This window comes from Acipenser ruthenus, chromosome 25, assembly GCF_902713425.1.
Source record: "Acipenser ruthenus chromosome 25, fAciRut3.2 maternal haplotype, whole genome shotgun sequence".
Taxonomy (NCBI): Eukaryota; Metazoa; Chordata; class Actinopteri; order Acipenseriformes; family Acipenseridae; genus Acipenser; species Acipenser ruthenus.
In genome coordinates, this window is record NC_081213.1 from 2,967,030 (window position 1) to 2,988,437 (window position 21,408).

The 21,408-nt window shown below is 37.9% G+C and overlaps 1 protein-coding gene across 2 annotated transcripts in view; it reads left to right on the forward strand.

Moving 5' to 3' along the window:
• Window positions 1-17,689: 17,689 nt before the first annotated feature.
• Window positions 17,690-21,408, forward strand: part of LOC117414011 (runt-related transcription factor 3-like) — a 66,529-nt gene continuing 62,810 nt past the window's right edge. The window contains exons 1-2 of one of the 2 annotated variants that reach the window (XM_058999857.1): window positions 17,690-17,987; window positions 18,202-18,325. In XM_058999857.1, the coding sequence (XP_058855840.1) occupies window positions 18,268-18,325 (58 nt within the window). In that variant the 5' untranslated portion in view covers window positions 17,690-17,987; window positions 18,202-18,267. The remainder of the gene's footprint in view (window positions 17,988-18,201; window positions 18,326-21,408) is intronic. The other variant, XM_058999856.1, reaches the window with a different exon arrangement.

Sequence of the window (21,408 nt, forward strand, 5' to 3'; positions counted from 1 at the left end):
CCGTCATGCTTCCATGGGATTGGGAGGAAAACTGGCTGGGTTAGTTTGCCAAAATGAACTTCTCTAGGGTTCAATGCCCTGGTGACATCCAATGCTCCGGTTCCCTTGGTGAAAAGAGGCAGTTAAATTTACTTGAATGAATGTTTAATTCACGTTTAATTGTTTTACTTACGCAGCTAATGCAGTTTAACAAAAAATAATGCAAAAGGAATTTGAGTTGAAATGCATTTTCCTAAATCCATTTTCATTGTAATATAATCCCTTTTTTATTCTAAAATGACAAAGGACTAAACTTTTCAAGAGAGTGTATTATAAATGCTAAAAGCATGATTCAGTTTGGCAAGTGCCCAAAAGCAAAGCTTATTAACGAAAGATGAATTTACAGCGACACATGATAGTAAAGATATTGAAAATAATTACCAAGGCCTTGAAAAAAAATTGTGAAAATTAAAGTACATTACATGACCATTTCATTCATTTGTATTTGTCACAGAGCACTGTGTAACTAATTTCCATTACACTGAGCGAGTTGTGAGTCATGTGCTTTCTCAAAAGAAAGTGTAAAAGAATGTATTATTCTTTAAACAGCTAAGTGACGTGCATGCAACACCAAAACAACGGGGAGAATCACCGCCCTGCATGCTTCACTGGTGAGTTGTCAGTCTGCACCAGAGGGGTGTATTTAGGGTTAGACTTCAAACTAACAGAAAAAAAGCAACTCACCGGGATAAGACAAAGATAGAACCTTTACATCACCAGGGAATCAAAGTAAATTGCATCAACCGTCTATCTGTGGTTCTCCCAATTAAATAGTTGATACAATCCAAGGGAGAGTCCCCAGTGCTATAAAAAGATCCAAATAGCGCAGATGTCTCTTATCTAGACGGGATATACTTTGATCAAGCCCTGGGACAAGCAAACAAACGTTTTGGACAGTGCTTTCTTCATTTGTTTTGCCCAGGCTATGCATAGGTATTCTCATACAGTAATAAGAACATAAGAACATAAGAAAGTTTACAAACGAGAGGAGGCCATTCAGCCCATCTTGCTTGTTTGGTTGTTTGTAGCTTATTGATCCCAGAATCTCATCAAGCAGCTTCTTGAAGGATCCCAGGGTGTCAGCTTCAATAGCACTACTGGGGAGTTGTTTCCAGACTCCCACAATGATATTGGATGCCTGTGCAACCGGCTTTTCCCTAAACGCAGTGACTGGATTGACCAACATATCCATCAGGACAGTCTGCTGGGCTATCCTGGAAAGGCAATGTTAGATAAAAACCTCCACCGAAACTGAGAAATGGGTCATGGCAGATCAAGCCTGCAGACATACAGACTTGAATTGTGACAGACAGAAACGTTCAGCACTGGGCAAGAGGCACCTATTTCTACTCAAACAATGTGCCTGTAGCTAGTCATTAAGGGCTTCAGTATCACTCAAATTTTTTGAACAGTCAGTGTATTTCTGACCAGCGACAATTATTATAAAAGGAGACACCTGATAAGTTCAAAACTGAAACATGGAATTTAAAAAAATAAAATGCTCTGAGCTGGCAGCGTTCTGATTGTTTTTTTCCAGCAGGTCACTGTGTCGTGGTGAGGTTTGGAAAAGCAACCAAGCACACAGCAACTTCACTCGAATTCTGCTGTGAAAAATCTCGACTGAAGCAGTGAGCAAGCTGACTGGAATCAGTCAGAAATGGTGGTGAATCATAGGACTCAAAAATGCTAGGTGTGTGATTCATTTGGTAGATACAGTTCCAAGAATCTGAAGACCATTTCTCCATAGCGGGGTTTCTAAATGAAACATGGCATCTCAGCACCTGAGTGTGAGATCGAGTGAGTGGGGAGAGTGCGGGGGCGGGGGGCGGGGGGCGGGGATGTGGTCTTGGGAAATGTTATTTGAATTAAAAGGCAATGGTAGCAGTAACAGTATTTAACCAGAGCTAAGTGTTGTGTGATGCAATGCCATTATGGATTCTGTCCTGTCCTGTGTTGGCGAGATCAGGTGAGAAGGTTAAAAGCTCTAGAATCACGAATGCCGGACCAGCCTGGCTCTTTTGTATCGTGGTGAAGACGGTGATTGCGGTTCGCGTCCAGTCTCTGCCCTGTTATACCAATGGTGGGGTTGTTTCTGTTTTCTGTTGTTCTTTGTGCAGAAATATCCATAGGGCGCTTAAGAAAATGTAAAGGGCAGGCATAACAGTCGCCTGGATCACAGTCGTTGCTCACACAAGTGTTAATGTCAAATGCAGAGGTTATTAACTGTGACTGTAAGGTGACTCGAGCAGAAGGGAAGGACACTTCATCAAAGTCAGTTATTTAAATGTAATGACCCCTGCAGAGGTGATTGATGCTATGCTCCGAATTTAAATAAAACTGAAAATAAATACAAATATTTTTTAAGAATAGTTACAGAAATGAATAAATATTAATAATAAAATAAACAAATCTAGGAACCCTTTTCTCCAGGCCTAACTATAAAGAAAGTCACTGTATTTTCCAATTATTTTTCTTTTTTCTTTTTTTTGCTATACTGATCGCACCTATGGTATAGCTGATGTTTTCAACACAGGCATATAAAGTAACAGCCGGCTTAGATACAGAACGGAATGGATTTTCCCAGGACGGGGACACTACAGGGTTACTGAGAAAAGGATGCAACACCTTCCATCAGACGATTGCATTAGCTCTCAAAAACTGAGAAAGAACGAAGCAGGGACCACAAGTGTGAATAGCAATTGCATCTCTCAAAGGATCATTGGATTCAAAGTTGTCACCATGTTAACCTCTGTTGCCGCTTCACAAGAGTTGTTTTTCAGAAACTTCTCCAGTACTGGTGACAGAGAAAGGTGACAGTTTCAGGCGTCAACATGAGGACAAGATTTCTGAATGCCTTGTGTCATATTGTTACCTTGGTAACTTGAGTGTAAACACCGGCCTAGTCACTGTACAAGGACCAGTTGCGTTGTATCATTTCCATGCTGCATGGCTTATTTTTCTAAAATACAGGTTATACTAGAAAATTGAAACAGGCCAAGTAAAATTGAAGTCTTAAGTTCAATTACTGTACTAAGGCACAAATTATTCAAATTGTGTTAATGTGAAATGTTTTAGAATTTGTCTAAAGGGAAGAAAATGCTGAGACTCTCCTATACTGCTGTGTTTGAAAACATTTCTAGAGCTCACTTTACAAAATTCTTTGTACTGCTATGTACTGGTATTACTAACGAGTCACTAGTGCATTAGGGTTAGAAGGTCACAGTGGCTTCAGTCCCCCGCTGACTACAACTGTAAAAAGTCTAGATATTTAAAATGTGTGAGATCTAGAGGAGAGTGGGATGCATAAGGATAGCTGCCAACAAACATGTTTCTTATAAGGCAGACAATGTCTTTTGTTGTCTGTAATCAGTCAATCAGTATTTTAGGGTAGTTCTGTAACATTAGGAGCTTATTTTACACGTGTACAAGTACGATGGTAAACGCTTTGTGAATATGACCTGTTTTGACCAGCTTAGTTGCCATTGATTTTGCATACCGAACATAACTCCCCATTTTCTACAGAGTAGGTTTTTAGACCCAAAACTTTTGTAGTGAAGACTTGTTTTGTGAATTTAAAATAGGTACCCCAAGAAAACAAGACAGCATATTATGAGTTTAAAATCAGGCACAAGGTACAAGGAATACAATGCAGTACGAGAAAGGTCAATAAAAACTAGAGTTTCGGTACAGCCTGTTTTTTTTTTTATCCTCTCTTCCGATGCATTAGTCGATGTGTTATCAGTTACTGCAGCTGGGCCCTACTTACTGGAAAGAAAGCAGAAGATGTGCTTTCCTTTCTCAGAGTTTTCGAAGCCTTTACTCCGAGACACAGCACACGTCATTGCGCTTCTCTCTCTCTCTCACACACACTAAGGCCGGAAACAAGGCCTCAGAGCTCTGTCACGAAAGCTGTGCCGCTGAAGTCAGGTGACCTGGAATCAGGAGATGCGTTGTGCAAACGTTTCGAGCTTGCAGAAAGAAAATAAAAAAGTGTTGGTTCCCCTCCTGTCTGCAAAAGAGCGCCCCTGCGTAGCAACCCACAGTAACCACAACCACAAACCCTCATAGTCTACAGGCACCTGGATGCCTTGATATACATACATACATACAAACACAAAAACTGCTCCTTTCTTTCATGCATATTATTTTGTGCATGTTTTTTCTATACACACGTTCTCTTTTCTGTCGTACGTGCACACACCGGATTTCACAGTCGCTGTTCACAGGTTAACGTTGCTCTATTTTTTCAATGTTGTGAGCCTGAATTAGCTAGCTGAGTGTGACCAGCTCATTCTGCAACAAGAGACTCGCCACTTCTTCCTCCGTCTATTTAAAGCACAGACCGTGGGAAACCACCTCAAAAGTGTGGTTAGCAAAACTGAGAGAGATGTAGAAAGTGCAGTCATGTTATCATGAAAGACTTCAAATATAACATTTTTATACACACCTTACATATACTGTAAAGTGTTTTTTATTATAAACAGCAGGTTTATTAATGCATTAATTAATGCAGAAAATTGGACTCATCCTGGGCTCCACATATACATCAATGGCCACAAGTTTTGCATCACCCTATAGAACTAACTAATTTTGTTTCATCAAGTCAAATGAAACCTGCTGAATAATGTTACACTAACATACACCGCTTTGTAGTTTTTCATATACTTAATGAAAAACTGAAACATTTGACATTTTGAAATCTAACATGAAATACTGTAATACTATTATGGCTTTTGGGATATATTTTTGTAGTTCCTTTGATTACAATGATCTAAATTGTGTTCATGTATTTATTTATATATTTTTTTAATTATGTCTCAATCCTAAAATCCTAGGTGATGCTAAACTTTTGGCCATAGTTTTACCCTCTCTGTTATGGTTTGGTATGACTAGTATAACAATAAACTTAGCTGTCAGAGGAGAGCAGACCACACCTCACACACATTTTTACAAAAGTGATATTTCATCCACTGCCAACACATATACCTTGAACCGCGTCTGCAACGTATTAAGGACAATGTCAATTATCAAGTGCAGACTGTGCTCCTCGACAAAGGTACCACTGTCTCTTTAAATAAAACCCAGGCCCGTGCAATACATCAAATACAAAGCCTTACAAGAAACACGTGAGTCAGAGCTGGACTAACGCTGTGCGACTATCAGGGAATTCAACAAACCTACCCCTGTCTCCAGCTGTGAAACAAGGGAACACACACAATCCTCAGTGTATTACAGAACCATGACAAAGAGTGATGGCCATTGATATTAATAATAATAATAATAATAATAATAATAATAATAATAATAATAATAATAATAATAATAATGGGACGCGGTTTACAGAAGATTTGCATTCTCCTTCAGGAGAATTATTATTTTCCTGACGTTTGTTCAAAGGGATTTTGCTGAGTGGATGAAAGGTTTGTTGGGCCCTGTCAGAAACCCAAAGAGCCTCACATGGCTAGCACCTCATAAAACACACCAATGGCAGCTCCTTTGATTTATCAAAAGGAAATAGTAGTAGGCCCTATTCTATTTACAAAGCTTATTTAGTTATTTAACCCTTTCAGTCCTGAATTATTTTTGTCGAGCTGAAGTTATATAATTCAAAAAAAGAAACTCCTTCATTAATGATACATGAGAACAGGATAACTTTTTTTTTTTTTTAACATTCATACACTAGCTCAGGATGGGACCGAGTAGTCCCGTGAGGTTCCAACATGATTTCTGACAGCATATGTTAACATGCAGTGCCAAGATAACGACTGTAAGTCTTTAGAAGAGTCAGATGTGCAAAAGTACCTACCACTACACAGAATTCTAAAAACACAAAAACAGACACTGCACAGAATACGTCATTGCCTGGTTTTGAACATCTTTGATTAAAAGGTGTTAAAAAATAAACTGTCATTTCATTTCTAGTGTTAATAGGGCTTGCATTTCCTCTTGACAGTGACAAATTGTATTCTTTTACACGCCATAGTATTATAAAATGATGTTTGACTTTCTATTCTATTAATGAAATAAATATGTGTTTATTATGAATTCTAATGGTAAATAATTTCATTATTTTCCGTAGGCTTATTCTAACATTTACTTTGCTTTACTTGAATCAGGATTGTGTCCTATTTATCTGTAATTTACAATGCCAGTGTTTTACTAGACTTTTCTATACACTTTTAACACAGTAAACTTTCATGAAGGTAGTAGCAGGAGACTATCAACCTGGCTGGTAAAGTGTTATATTGACAAGCAGATTTCAAGGACTTTGCTTAGTAAAAGCAAACGCGGGGGCTCTGTTTTAATGAGCAAAACAGCTGAAGGTTTGAAATATTTCTTGAAAGCAGTGCTTGCCTAGTCTCCACAGCCGAGACGCGGTCAGTGCAGCCTTCTTAGATGAAACCATTCTGAACACCGCTGACCCCTCACCCTCGCCATCAAAAAGATTCAGCGAGAGACATTGTGTACATAATATGAAAGGCTGTGGGCGTTTCTGTTTCTGTTTACCCCTTTGCAAAAAATATTGCGTGGCTGTAACTGGATTCATTTCAAGACAGAGAGAACTCATGCGCCTGTGACATCCAGCTCAATGGCAATGTGAGAAGGGTCAGTGAAAAGGGTCCTAAAGCTCAATAAGGGAGAATAGATTGCAACCTCATTTTCTATACACAGGCATCCCAATAAAACTGGCACGTTTATCACCAGTTAACTGCTCGACAACTAAAAAAAAAAAAAAAAAAACTCAGGAAACCACAAACTGCCCCCACACAAAATAATAATAATAAAAAAGAAATACAGACACTTTTTCTTCTACACACAGAGACAGCTAGTGGTAGGATTCTACAGCAGTTTCCTGCCTTTATCATAAGATCTGAGAGCTAGCGGAGTGCAATTAGAAAACCCAGCTGTGCATTACAGCAGATTAGATCTGCCAGCTCTGCTTTGTGTGCTCCCCTATCTGCTGCTGGCTCTATCAGATGGTCGTTTGCAGCTTGTCACAAAACATATTCTCGTCCGTTTTGACAGCCGGTTTAAAAGTAGTAAGCAGTAATATTCCCTTTTTATAAGAAAAGAACAGCATTCCAAATCTTTTTGCACTATATATTTCTAACTCTAACCCTAACTCTAACCCTAACCCTTTTATGATACAATTGTACACGTGTGTATCGTGCAAAAAGATTTACACATTAAGTGCATTATGACTATGCATAATAACATTATAATCATGTGTAAGTACACACGGCAGCAGTGTGGAGTAGTGGTTAGGGCTCTGGACTCTTGACCGGAGGGTCGTGGGTTCAATCCCAGCTGGGGGACACTGCTGTTGTACCCTTGAGTAAGGTACTTTACCTTGATTGCTCCAGTAAAAACCCAACTGTATAAATGGGTAATTGTATGTAAAAATAATGTGATATCTTGTAACAATTGTAAGTCGCCCTGGATAAGGTCGTCTGCTAAGAAATAAATAATAATAAGTGCAAATATGTTCTCAGTTGACGTACCTCCTTAAAGAAAGGACTGACTATTTGGATTGGCTGATTGAAATCACAAATTATACAGTGAAACATTTTATTGGGCAGGAGTAGTGGTTAGGGCTCTGGCCTCTTGACCGGAGGGTCGTGGGTTCAATCCCAGGTGGGGGACACTGCTGCTGCACCCTTGAGCAAGGTATTTTACCTAGATTGCTCCAGTAAAAACCCAACTGTATAAATGGGTAATTGTATGTAAAAATAATGTAATTGTATGTAAAAATAATCTGATATCTTGTAGCAATTGTAAGTCGCCCTGGATAAGGGCATCTGCTAAGAAATAAAATAATAATAATAAATGTATTTACTAAGCAACTACTATGTAAATACACAGCAATTAGAGCCACTTAATGTCCCTAGAATGCCGTGGAAGAACACCTGCTGCATTGCATATTAAATGCCAAGCCTATCAGAAAACAAATAATGCCCATTTGTGTATTTTGGTTGTATTTCAAAATCATTTAGATAGAAACTATGGATTGATAGCCAAAATAAATAAATAGCAACTTACAATCTTGTACCTTTGTTTATAATTTAATTTCTAAAACATTTATAGATTAGTTATATATTATATTAGTAATGGGTCCTAATAGTTAGTGTTTACCTGGTAAATGTTTATTTTTATTAACGACTATCTACCATAATACCTTTAAAACTAACATACAATTATACAACACAGTTGTAAGTGTACATGCAATATGTATAAGTGTGGAATATGTCAAGGTCCCAGTGCAACAATCATAATCATTCAGGGAGTTATCCTTAGTTTTAATGTCTGTAAATAAAAAATGAAGTCTTCTGCATTACCGTAATGTTCAGACTATAACATGCAGCTTGTGAATAATGTAAAAAGGTACAGCACCAATGCAATGTATGTACTGTATAATAAATGGCTTTGTTGCTACATATCATTTTTCTTCTAGTTATTGAGTGTGAGCACCCCAGAGAAACAAGACATTTTTATGAGCATACTACCTATAATGTTGCTGCTTTATCTTTCCCACATATTCTGTGATACCTAAACATAACCCTTCAAATGCTAAATAGTAAATCACGGTAATACTCGTTATTTTCTATTAAATAGAAAATTAGAAAGCATATGTTAATTGAGTAGAAAAAAATTTAAAGTTTGAAAACACCAGTTCATTATAAAGTAAGCCGGTTGCTGGTTTGATCATTAAACTTTCAGTCCATGTCTACAATGAACTACAAGAACAACCCAAGATAACATGTGCCTGCAAAAGAAGGCTTGAAATGATCCAACATTAGACAGTCTGGTAATAAGCACTCTATGGGAACTTTTTTGCAAAGTTCTAAACAGACTAATCTTCTAAAATGTATACTGTCCGTGTTTCAACTTCTTTATCAAGATTTATTTTCACGCTTTTCTGCAATGATATTACTGATACAGATAATACAAACAGAGTTACAAATGTGTAACTATGCGGCTCTCACATGTCAAACCAAGTCGAACCACAGGAAAGAAAAAAAAGTAAAGAAAAAAGAAAAGGTGTAGCTTTTTTTGCTGTTGTTTTTGGTGGAATGCTAATGCAACAAAAGTCTTGGCGATTTTACATTAAAAAAACTATCGATAAAAATACTCAGACGCATTGCATCTTGCATAGTTTTAATACATTGCCTTGCAATTTAACACCCAGAGCATGAGCAGAAAGTGCAAAGACATGAGCGTGCAAACATTACTTCCACACCGAGGATGAGAAGCTGACTCTTGAGGTTTCTGCAAGCTAATGCCTTGATGGTAGACCAATAGTCTGGGCTCGGTTTCTGAGTTTGTGTTGGTGCATTTGAGGTCTTGAGTTTTAAGTGGCTTGGCCATTTGTGCTGATAGATACTAGGGTTGGGAAACCCTGCAGGCAGTCTGCTCCCACAGAAAACACCCACCTCTACCCATCAAACAAGCACAAGGCAACTAGAGAAGAAAATCGAAACTACAAAAGGTGCTCAAGAAAGTGGATTACTAAAGATAAAGTCTTATGGACAGTTTGCACTACATGACTTTCCACTGAATTGCAAATACTGAACAAGATTGGCGGCACACTCGGATTTAGATTCTGAGAGTCCAGAGATTTTTTTTTTGATAACATTTTCGTTGTCAAGCATTTCAGCACCCTCCGAAACTTTATTGTTTTTTTAATGTTAAGAGCTGTTTTTGAGACTTGACACATCAAAGATATAGAAAAGGATATTACCTATATACTCTCAGCTTGCCACAAAATTGAACCGAACAGGTCAGCACAACACAAAGTTTTGTTTTCTGTGGTTTGTAAAGTACACGGCAGATATGAATAGCTCCTGGTACTAGGTTTGTTAGCTCTTGTACAGCCATCATGGATAAGGCTGTATTTTTTTTCACGGCTATCACGGATTTCACAATTTCCACGTAATATGTAGCTCCCCGTGAAAATTCCCATTTCTGAAAAAATAGTGTAAATATACATATTATCACTTAAAAATAAATACAGCAAATGTTTGCCTAATTGACTTGTTACTTGTTACACTGCATTCAGGAACCTGGCAGTCGGTTTAGTTTCCTTCCTTCCTGGTAAATGATTGAACACACACTGCATAGAGCTGCACGATTTCTTTAAAATGTCTCCAACGAGAAAGACACCAGCTGCATCAAAGATCAGCTGAGTACAAGAAAGGGACATTTTAGATGTCTGTTGTTATGCTTACATTTATTTATGTTTTTATTTTGGTTGATAATTCACTGAAGAAAATACTGTACACTGTTTTTAAAAGTGGACAGAAATCTGTCTGTTTTGTTGGATTAAGTAAAGTTTTGTGTGTATGCAACATTTCTAGATTTGCTGTTACAGAAAACAACGACAGCCTAGCTCAGTTTCATGAAAATCAAACTTTATTTACAAACTCAGGAAAGGAAAAAATAAACATTCCTTCAATAACTCACGAGCAAAAGCTTTGTGAATGGGGTCAATAGTCATTGAGAAATAATTATAAAGAACCTGCAATTAGGCTTGTCTTTACCGATAGATGCAGTATCAGAACAGTTCACTTGCCATGTCCTTGTAGTATGATGGGCACTGAGCACAATTGTCTCCCCATTCTCATGAATGGATGTCATCTGTTCAGGCTGTACTGGCGAGCTCACAGAGACACCCTCACTGAAGGTGGTCCCTCCAGGGCAGCAGATATAGATACATTGGCAGGCTATCTACAGTATGTTGAATTTGGGCTGCTTGTTAAAAACAAGGCTATGGTCTCCAGCACAGCCTGGCTGCCACCTGTAACAAGCACTGATCGTGAAAACGAATACAAGAAACAAGAACTCATTCTTTACTTTTCAGATCATTAAAATAGACAAGAGTTCGCATTACTCTCCACCAGAATTTCAACACCTTTTACATGGTCACCTCAAACAACCCTAGTGTTACCAGAAGATCTTGCCAGCCTCTGTATTTGTCATACAAAGAATCACCACATCACCCATATGATACCACTAGCCAACTCAGGTGGTCTTTCAGAGCTCACATTCACCCGCTCTCGGGGGAAACATTTCATTTCCATTTCTGAAAATATCATTGAGGAGGTTTCCTGTAAGTACATATTAAATAACTAAGCACAAGCAGTGTATTTCCTTTTGTTATTCATGCATTCTCCTCTGTAAAGTGTTAGTCATTTTTATAGTTACTATGTGATCATTTCTGTTTTAGAGACACAGGCAGATAGATAGGCTATGTTGGCTAGTTGAACTCAGTAGAAAACAAGCAATAACTTTAGATTAGCAATAAAAGTAATTTCTATAGATAAACAGAGGTTAATGAGTAAAACATTTTTTACTTTAATTCAGGATGTGTAAATATTAAAATACTAATAAATTGTGGTACCTCCAACAAGTAATGTTTCAGATTAATACATGCAGCAAGACTGGGGATGCTTGGTTATCCCAATCAAATCCCTAAATCGTTAATCACCTTTCAAGACATGCAAAATATTTTAATGAGCAATATGAGGTAAAGCGGTACCCTAAATATTAGTAATTTGCTACCATTGAACAAAAAAAAAAGAAATGTGTTTCTCCAATGATGACTGCCAAGACTGGAGCCATATCTCCTGCAAAAGTGTTGGAAAGCTCAAAACTGCTAGAGTGCTGATGTAGTTTTGCTGCTTCCTGTAAGTGTAGCCTCCTATCTGAAGACACTCTTACACAGATGCATGATAAAATAAGAAAGACCATGTTCAGGCTTTATGGAAGCGAATTCTAACTCCACAAAGATCATGGTTGATTTCTCACTTCGCCTTATGTAAGGTTTTCTTCTTGTTTTAAATGCACACTTTGCTGATGAACCTCGTACCAATTGTTCAGATGCAGAGGTTGAAGTTCCACATTGTTGTGAAAAGCTAGAGCACGTAGGAATCTGTGGACGCACACTTCTGCAAATGTGAAAGCACTACAACCACACCGTCTCTCTGTGGACACACAGCATGTCAACATTTAGAATTTTTGTATAAAACATACATTTCTTCTGAGACAGCCCTGAATTCCTCCTATATCGAACCTTTATTTGTAGCAAATTGTGATCTTAAAACAATTAGTTGCGTGTACAGATTTGATTTAGAGAAACGTGACTCTTCAAGGTTTTACACGAGTTAAAAAAAAGTATGAAACTGTTCTGTGGGTGGTGTTTAAACAGTGTGCTTGCAAAACCTTGCTTGTAGTTTTGTGTTTTGCATGGGCTTGCTTAGGTAACGGTATCTCCAATGTAAATGTTGCAAAAAATGTTTGTTCTGCAATACATTTTGATGCAAAAACTTTGCAGCCATACTGCAAAAACAATTAAACAAATACATAAAACTAACCGAACAGATACTGTACAATGAAAAGAAGTTTGGAGGAAAAAGCTTGCACTGTAAATCTGGCCGACTACGTTTTTGTTTCAGTCTAAATATATCTGAGTTTAGTTCTATAATTTCTTTCTTTGGTTTTACGCCTGGAATTTGGCAACCTTACAGGGCTAACAGCCCCTGGGGACAGAGAATCAGAACTCCATGAACACTGTCAATCACCTTAGACTATACCCACACAGGGCAATTAGTGTAAAGTAGAGTACAGTTCAGTACAGAGCAGCCACTTACTGTGGGCCATTATGGTGAAATGTGAGCGTGGAGTTATACTAACAGTTCATTAGGAAAAGCCCTGGGTTACAGTGGCTCTTTCATCATCATGCTACAGTACTCTTTTAAGCAATTGAGAACAGAAATCAACGATAATCTTTATGCAGTTAGAACCTGCTGGACTGACTCCCAATGAGCCTAAATGGGCTTTTTTTATATTGTCATGCATCTGTGTAGGGGTACCTTGGGATAGCTTGCAGGCTACACTTGTAGGAAGCAGCAATACTACACCAGCGCTCCAGCAATAGCAGCACGCATTCCCTACTAGAGACAGAGAAAAACTTTTCAACACTTTTGTATAAGATATGGTTCCAGTCTTGGCAGTCATCATTGGAGAAACACATTTTTTGACAAATTTCTATTTTTTTTTTGTTCAGCAGTGGTAGTAAATTACTGGTATTCGGGGTACTGCTTTACCGCATATTGCTCATGAAAATCTTTTGCATGTATTGGAAGATGATTTATTTAGGGATAGCAAGATATGTTATTGGCAGTCTGATTGGGGTAACCAGGAAGCACCCCCAGTCTTTCTGCATTTATTCACTTGAACCATTACTTGTTGGAGCGTTGTGTATTGTACACGTTTTCCGCATCCTGACATTTTTGTACAAAGGAAAACAATGGTAAAATCATAACAAAGTATAGTAAAGGATATTAAAAGCATGGAGAATCTATTGCACAGTAAATGAAGGGGAACCATATGTATAAGACAAGTGCGTGATACAGTATTTAATACAGTATTGCACTACTATATATTCCCCTGGATACTGCTCAATCTGTTTCTGCATTGTCTGAACCTCTGACCTTCTCACTTCGTGTCAGATGTCCCACAACTTTAATGTGACATCTATCAGCTATCAACAAAACACAGGTACATTATATTCACACCGCCCACACGCTGCACCCACCCATCACTTACTACAATTAGTCTTGTTTTCTGCAGGGAACAATACATTTGAAAAATGCGTGGCAACATCCCTGCAATATTGGCAAGCGTTGTTTTTTCACCCTTGGTAATAGCTGATTTGTGTTCTTTAAGGGGTTTAGTGTCAGCCAATGCTTGCTGTGTGGAAGGATTAATCGGCTTTAACTTAGCAGGGATTTAACTTGCTTTACTACACTTTGCAAAGATTCTACTGTTGTAAAGCAGGTCCCCTTTTTTAAATTTCTGTTCTCCTTCCTAAGTTATAACAGAGCATCTTAATGATGTCATTTATAACCTCCCATTCCTTAAGGACTGGCAGGAGCATGGTAATTTGGCTGGCAAAGAGATGTAGAGGAAAACCATTTTTTCTCTCTAATTTAGAAGGTCAAATTGCAATAGCAATTCCCCACAACAGCTTAGGAAAACTGAAGGTCAGTAGCCGTCCTCCTATCCCACGATCAAGCCAATTGCCTCTTTACACCCCAGGGTTCGAGATCGGGTGTCGGCCAGCTGCCAGCCTCTGGAGGACAAAGGCCAGCCCTAAAGCCATGCTGCTCACTTGGCTTCAGGCCCAGTATAAGTCCACTGTAGTATGATGAAGAGAATTCTGTAGATTACCCTTCCCTAACCCATGAGAGCAACGCTCCCTGTGAAATACCCAACAAGGACTGTCAGCTTCACAGGGCAACTTCAAAGACAAAACAAAAACCCATGCTCCCCTGATCACATGACTCAACCTGCACATCATGCGGTCATGCCTTTACCAGGAGAGCTCCTTGGGGACCCCTCCAAAGCATAGTTTTAGATACTTACCACTGTAAAAGCACCCTGTAAAATAACTATTAATTAATTCACAGTTTGCCCATTTTTGTGACACTACAGCTTGAGAAGAAAATACTGCAAAAAATGTTCTGCTCTATTCACAGACACTGAAACACAAAACCCAATAGAATAAAGCATTATATCTGGTGTTGTACGACGAGACCTATTTAAATACATGTGATGCAATGATAGTTCATCCTCTACAATCACCAGTACATTCCATTCTTTGTATATGGATAACATATGATCAACCCATCAATTTATAAACCACAAAATAAGACCCATACAGTTAAATGCACAACCACATTTAGCATATTTAGGCTTTGAAGGCACACCCTAGGAGGAGTCTTATTCTTGGTCATTAAGCCCAATAGTTTCTCAGTAAAATATATGCTATATTCAACTTAAATATAGAGGGTTGATAAAGAAAGTTTAAAAATGACCACAGCGATGGTTTTAATCATTGTACATTTTGTTTTCATAAAGAATATTCTACAATGATGAAAGTATGGAGGTTAGATTATTTTATTTTGAAATGCAGATGACAATAAAATAACAGAAAATGACATTTAGTCCAGCAACGACAAATGACTGTTTATGCGTTCCACGGTCTTAATTTCAGTAAATTGCCAAACGTTGACCGCCTCACTCTGTTCAAACCCCTTTGAATTGTATCATTTACCAAATGACCTTTCAGCTAATTTCTGCTTATTTTTGGTTTACACATTAAAAAAACAAAAAACACCAGATGTCATTATTGTGTTGGCACCTTCGTTTTTACTATAGTCTTTTGCTTTTAAAAAATGAGTTCATAAACATTTAAATGGATACTAAACAACAAATAATGTCGCATTATACGAAGGCGGTATTGTGTGCAAAGAACCAAACACGTGAACACAGTTAAGATGCTGTACGTTATGTTTCTTTCACAGAATTCATATATTATGCTTCTGGTGCTCTTACTCATTTTTTTACAGTGGCTTTTTTTCAGGATGTGGAAAAAAATGAAAATAGAAATTTGTTTTTTCAAGATCATGAGATAAATTATCTCGACGTAATGGTTTGAAATGTCCAGTTCCTGAGATAAATTAACTTGTGATCTCGAAAAATAACGGTTTGAAAATAATAGTGCTCGTTTATTGCAACTTAGACACCAGTATGGATGACAAGAGTCAATGCATTGCAGTAGGTCTGTTGAAAAGTTCTGAAAGTCATATTACAGAATAATAACTTAGTCAAGACTTCCATGTCTATGTTATAACAATCTATATTTGATAGTTTCTCGATAATATAACAATAATGGCTTTTTTTTTTTGCAAGGCAGACCCAAGTTCCTTTTTTTTTATATTTTTCATAAAATAATTCTGTACAAGCATTTGCACAGTTACTGCCAAAGGACAGTTTTAAAGTTCTGTTTATGAACTGTGATATTTTGAGGAATGCTTCTTTATAGTTTCCCAGGGGCAAATTCTGCAACACTTTCCATTATTTTCCTTCTATCCCCGTAGACACTGTAATTCGTGCGGCTCAGTATTTAAATGCCAGAATGTTTATAGATCCCACTTAGACCATGGGCAACCTACTGGCCAACATTGTATGAGGTTAAAGAAGTGCACAGTGACCAGAAAAGCAGGGTTCAGTTTCTAAAGAATATGCAGGCTCTGACTAATGCCGCACTGAATTCTTCCAACGACGTTGACATTTGTCGAATGGCTAACCGTACACAACGTAGTATTATGTAACCTCAAAGTGTAGCTCCTGTCAAAGACACCTCTTAATTTGTCATTGTGGCTGCAACAGCTTCTCGAAGTCACCATGAATCTCCCCGCCCCCGCCCCAGCCCCAAATGGCTGCCTAACTGAAAAAATAAATGCCATATATGGCATTTGAGGTTTAAATTTAAAAAAGCTGATTTTTGTTTTTGTTGTGTGGACACACAATTGCAAACTGGGAAATATAAAATACAAGCTTATTCATAGTTTTTTTTTTTTTTTTTGCAAGTTTGAGGTTCTGATTTTCTACAGGAAATGTTTATTATTGTTGTACAGCACTGACACATTCAAAAGTCCCCCTAAATGACGATGCAACGGTCTAGTACGTTGGTTCATTGTACAGCACCAATTTAATACTCATCATTTGAAAGTATTAAAAACATGCTTCTTCGATTGAGCAATACTAGGCACTAAACAGTTAAAAAAAGGAAGGAAAATACTTTTTTCTGGTGTTACGGCAAGTATCTTTTATTTAAACCACTGATGCAGACAAGTACAGTATAGCTGCAGGCATGTTTGCATATAGTAAGGCTTTTGTTTGTAATTTGTTGCTGTTTAGTGTTGATGGGAATTGAGGGACAGTGGCACTGGCTATAGCCAGGCATGTTCCTTTGCTTCCTCACAGTCCTGCCCTGAACAGAACACCCACTGGCATTCAGTCCTTGGCCTCTCTCAAGCACTGCCCAGTGCATGACTAGTACTGAATTGGGTGATGGTTTTGTAATGTGCACTAATGTCCACTAGGGGCTTAGCAGGACCACCAAGCATTTCAGTTGTGACTGGAGCTGGATTCAAACCCAAGTCTCCATAGAGGGAAAATAATGAGAGGCTAGTGAGTTAATGATGTGTGTGTCAACTTATATGAAAACAATGCTACACAGTTGTACTTTAGATATATGTGTACAATGTTTGTTACTGCAGCATACTGTTTTTTTTTTTTTCAGGCATTGGAAATACATTAAAAAAAAAAAGTTGAACAAGAAAAAGTCAGATTTTTGATCCCTGTGATGGTAACCAGGATACCTCAGTGTTTAATGTTAAAGGTACACAATAAAGCTACCCTTTGAGTGAGGACGCCTCCCAACCAAACATCATCTGGGGTCTGGAAGCTATTTTTGCATACAGTACCTCCCACTTGACATATGGCAAAATTTACAAAAAACTAAACAAAAAAAACAAAGCAAAAAGCAAAGTTAGGGCGGGCATTGCTTTCCCAATGAGGCTAAGATTATGATACTATCAAGTGGTAAGTGAGGGTGGGGAGTTGGTTTGCAGGATGAAACCACTATTGCTAACAAATACCGAGACTCTTTGAGTCACACCACTAATTAGGAGGCAGCCATAGACAGAGAAGTATCGTTGCTTTTGCACCAGTGCTGTTTTTTAGCCTCAACTTTCTACAAGTGAAACTATTTCTAGTTCTTATTTTTTTTGTCGCCACTTGAAAGTCACTGTGACTAAAGTAGGCCTCTCTACTTTAAACCCCCCAAACCCCATAAACCAATCACAACCGGATCCACGGAAACAGAGGCGGCCTGGTGACATCACGCGTCACGTGACCTCCGCCTCCTCCAGTCAGCAAGGCACAAGTTGGAGACTTTGCAGCCGTGCTGCTGGATTCTGAGTTAACACTCTTTCCATGCCCCACACACCACCACAGAACCACAAGCGTGGTGCAACCTACATTTTAGACGAGCACCTGAACCTCAGCGGACAGTTTTTTTTCACAGCTTGCCACCAGACGTAAGTCCATCCTATGTTTGTTTTCTGATCCTGGAGTGCCTTGCACAAGCTTCTACTGTGGCTACTTTCTTTTTTTGCTTCTGATGCTGCAAACATATGCTTCTCCTGCAGACTTATGGCTGAGCATTCCTGTGGCAGTGCAAACCCAAATTCTTGGTAACAAACAAGCACTTAGTTTCCTCTGGGATTTTTCTTTCTCTTATTTCTGTTTCAGTGCAACATTCTCCAAGACTGGCGCAAACCACAAAAAGGTTGAAGCATCGTCTTGCTCAAAAAAGCCATGGCGTCCAACAGCATATTTGACTCCTTCCCAGCCTTCACACCAAACTTCATGCGTGGTGAGTACTTTTTTTTAATTTATTTTTACTTTGCTTGTGTCTTTCAAGGCAGGAAACCTCAGAGTAACAATCCACTGTCTTTATCTGAAGATCATGACAGAAAGAAGAAAGCAGACCAGTCTACAAATTCTGTTGGCAAGTGTTCCGTTACGCTAGCTAGCTCTTACTATGGGGCTGGCAAATTTAAAATAGTTCAACTGATATCAACTGCTTGCAAGTTGTGTTTAACACATTTAAAAGTGGGAGGTGGGGATAGTGTGGCTAGCTACATAATGTGTCATTGCCTGTGAAGGAAGACAAACTGTCGTTTTAGCCTTTCAGAATAACAGCCTAATATTGTCATGTTTCACATTATGAAAGGCACATATACGTCTGGCATTATTCATTTATATATTAAAAAAAATAATAATAATTCAAATTCAGAATGCACTGAAATTCCACACAAATAAACGGAGAATATATTATTACCTGTCATGAGCCAATCAGTTCTACAATGGCAAATTGAGAGAAACAATAAACAGATAATAGTCAATTACATGTGCTTCAAAAAATCCACTGCGGATGTTAGATGGTGAAATATTTAATATATTTATTAAGGGAATAGTAATTTTTCAATTGCGTACGTTTTTCATTTTTATTACTGAAAAAGAAAAAACTGAATTATCCTTCCATCTAGAATAGTGTTTCCCTAAGCTGCATGGATGTACTAATCAATACATTTGTAAGGTAGACAACAAAATTGCTTTTTTAAACACACATGCGCTACGTTAATCATATGCAGTATCTTATGTAAAGCAATACTAACAAGAAATCTGAAGACAAACATGTTATTAGTTTGTACTTGCCTCATTACTTTATCTTCTTATCAACGACCAAATTAAAAGAACCAAGATGATGATTGTGTAAAGACAACATTCAAAGATAATAACCTAACTGCTATATGGTTCTGACACATCTTAAACTGTTGTAGCCGCACTAACAAAACATACAGCATAACAGGAAGGGAACTGTAACGTCTGCTACTGGTATGAAGACACTGAAGTTAACCCTTCTTCATAGAGGCACAAAGAGTTGCTAGTTTGGGGTGTAAAAGAAAGATGTGATTGATGAGATTTGGTTGTTATCTGTGGAAGTTTGTAGCAGCGTTGTAAAATGTGGTTGTACAGGGTTTTTTAGAAGGCAGGTTTGGGTCTTTATAGTGCTAACTTGGTATATTATTTAATAACATAGTGATTTTTTAATGTATTGAGCTGCATTGCTCATGTTTGGACACCAAATGGTTTATTTTTTTCAAGTAAGAGTCACAGCCGTTGGACTGAGCTACCCTTGTTTGACATGTTTAATAATTGCAATGAAGTTGAAATGAATGTTCTGTCCTGACTCTTACACAACCTGCATGCAAGGGCTCTGCTCAACTCTCCGCAGCTTCAAAACATTTGTGTTCTTCTAAATGTGGTCATTGTGCTCAGTTAATTAAAGGCAGTTCTTCTGAGACAGCATTATAAAAAACATTTGCAGAATGCATTTCAAACTCTTTGTGCCCCCTTCTATCATCCAGATGAGAGCTCATTAGGGGGTTCCTGGGAAACATTTGTTTCAAATCCCACTTGGGAAGACAACGCCAAAAATAAATACATTGTTTTACTTTGTTTTGTAAGTGCGTTTTCAACTCCAGACTCTCCTCGCTGTTTTCTTTAAGCGCTGTCCTTTTTCTTTTTACAGTCTCTGTTTCCAGCACTGTCTCTGTGTCTAGTATTTCAGTCATTGTCTAGGTCTATCTCCTCCCGCTATGCTAGATAATACCGCATTTTGGTTTTCTGGATTTAAGGATAGTGCCCCCAGCCAATGTACTGTACTAACAAGAGCTACACAGAGTTCGGGACGGTAAGAAGTGAAGAAACCAGTACATAGTCACTCAGATGGTGTGCTGCAGTTCATTTTCAAATCATAAATCTCTATGTAATATACATGGGGCTATTAATATTAAACTGAAATGTCCAGTTTATGTGTCTCAGATTACTCTGATGTGTTTCTGTTCCATTCATTTTAGTCATTTTGAATGTATAACCTGAACAATAGTCCATTGTCTTGCAGGTGGACTGCACTGTATTGCCTACGGAAGGACACTGTAGCTCTATTCTGTCAGTTAACGTTATTATACAGGTCATTTTAAATGAGTAAATTCCCCCACTGTGTTTCTATTATTGATATTTGAGACTACCAAGGATGCAAAATATTATGACCTTCATTATTACAACTTAAATCACCCATAGAACACAGGGAGCTCTATGTATGGACTTTGTGCATTAGTATCAATATTATACAGAGAACAGAGATCAGTGTGCCATTAAAAATGTATTGCACCAGGTGAACAGGCTCATGTATTCTTTGACTTAGAATGTATTATCAGAAAATATCAGCGCACCAAGCCACAGGAAAAAAATCAATGCTTTTCATATTGTGTTTTTGACGTACCTCAGCTGATGGGTAGGTTTGATATAGTGTTTGGGTGGAAAAAGAAAGATTTCCTATGAATGAATAATTAATTAAACATTACTGTAAATCCAGATGTTAGCCTTGTTTAATTTTTTCATGGGATATTGTTTCTGTATTGTGTTTAATTGTGATTATTTTTATTATTAAAATCATCTGAATGATTGTAAAAAGGCAGGAGCGTTTTCATTGTGATCACTATTACAGTGTATTCTTTTGTGGAGAACATTGTTGCAGATCTGTTTTCAGCTGTTGAAATCGTAATGTTTTCAAGCTTCAGAGGTTAATGCTTTTATTTTAATAGCTAACAGAAAACTGAAAATTTCAATTTAAAAAAAGGACATGGACGTGTGATTGTACAGATGAATTGGCGTGCAAGTTGCAAACAAGGTTAGGTTTAATACAAAACAAAAATATGAAAAGCAAAACAGTATGTGTAGTCGGATAGATTGTGTTTGGGGTGTGCAGTTGTTTTTGTAGGATGGTTTGAAATTGCTTGCTCGCTCAACAAGAGCGGTTTAAGGACCAGTCAACTGGATGAAAATCAAACTGCTCGCTATCTCTGTTGAACACAGCGCTAAATTCATCGA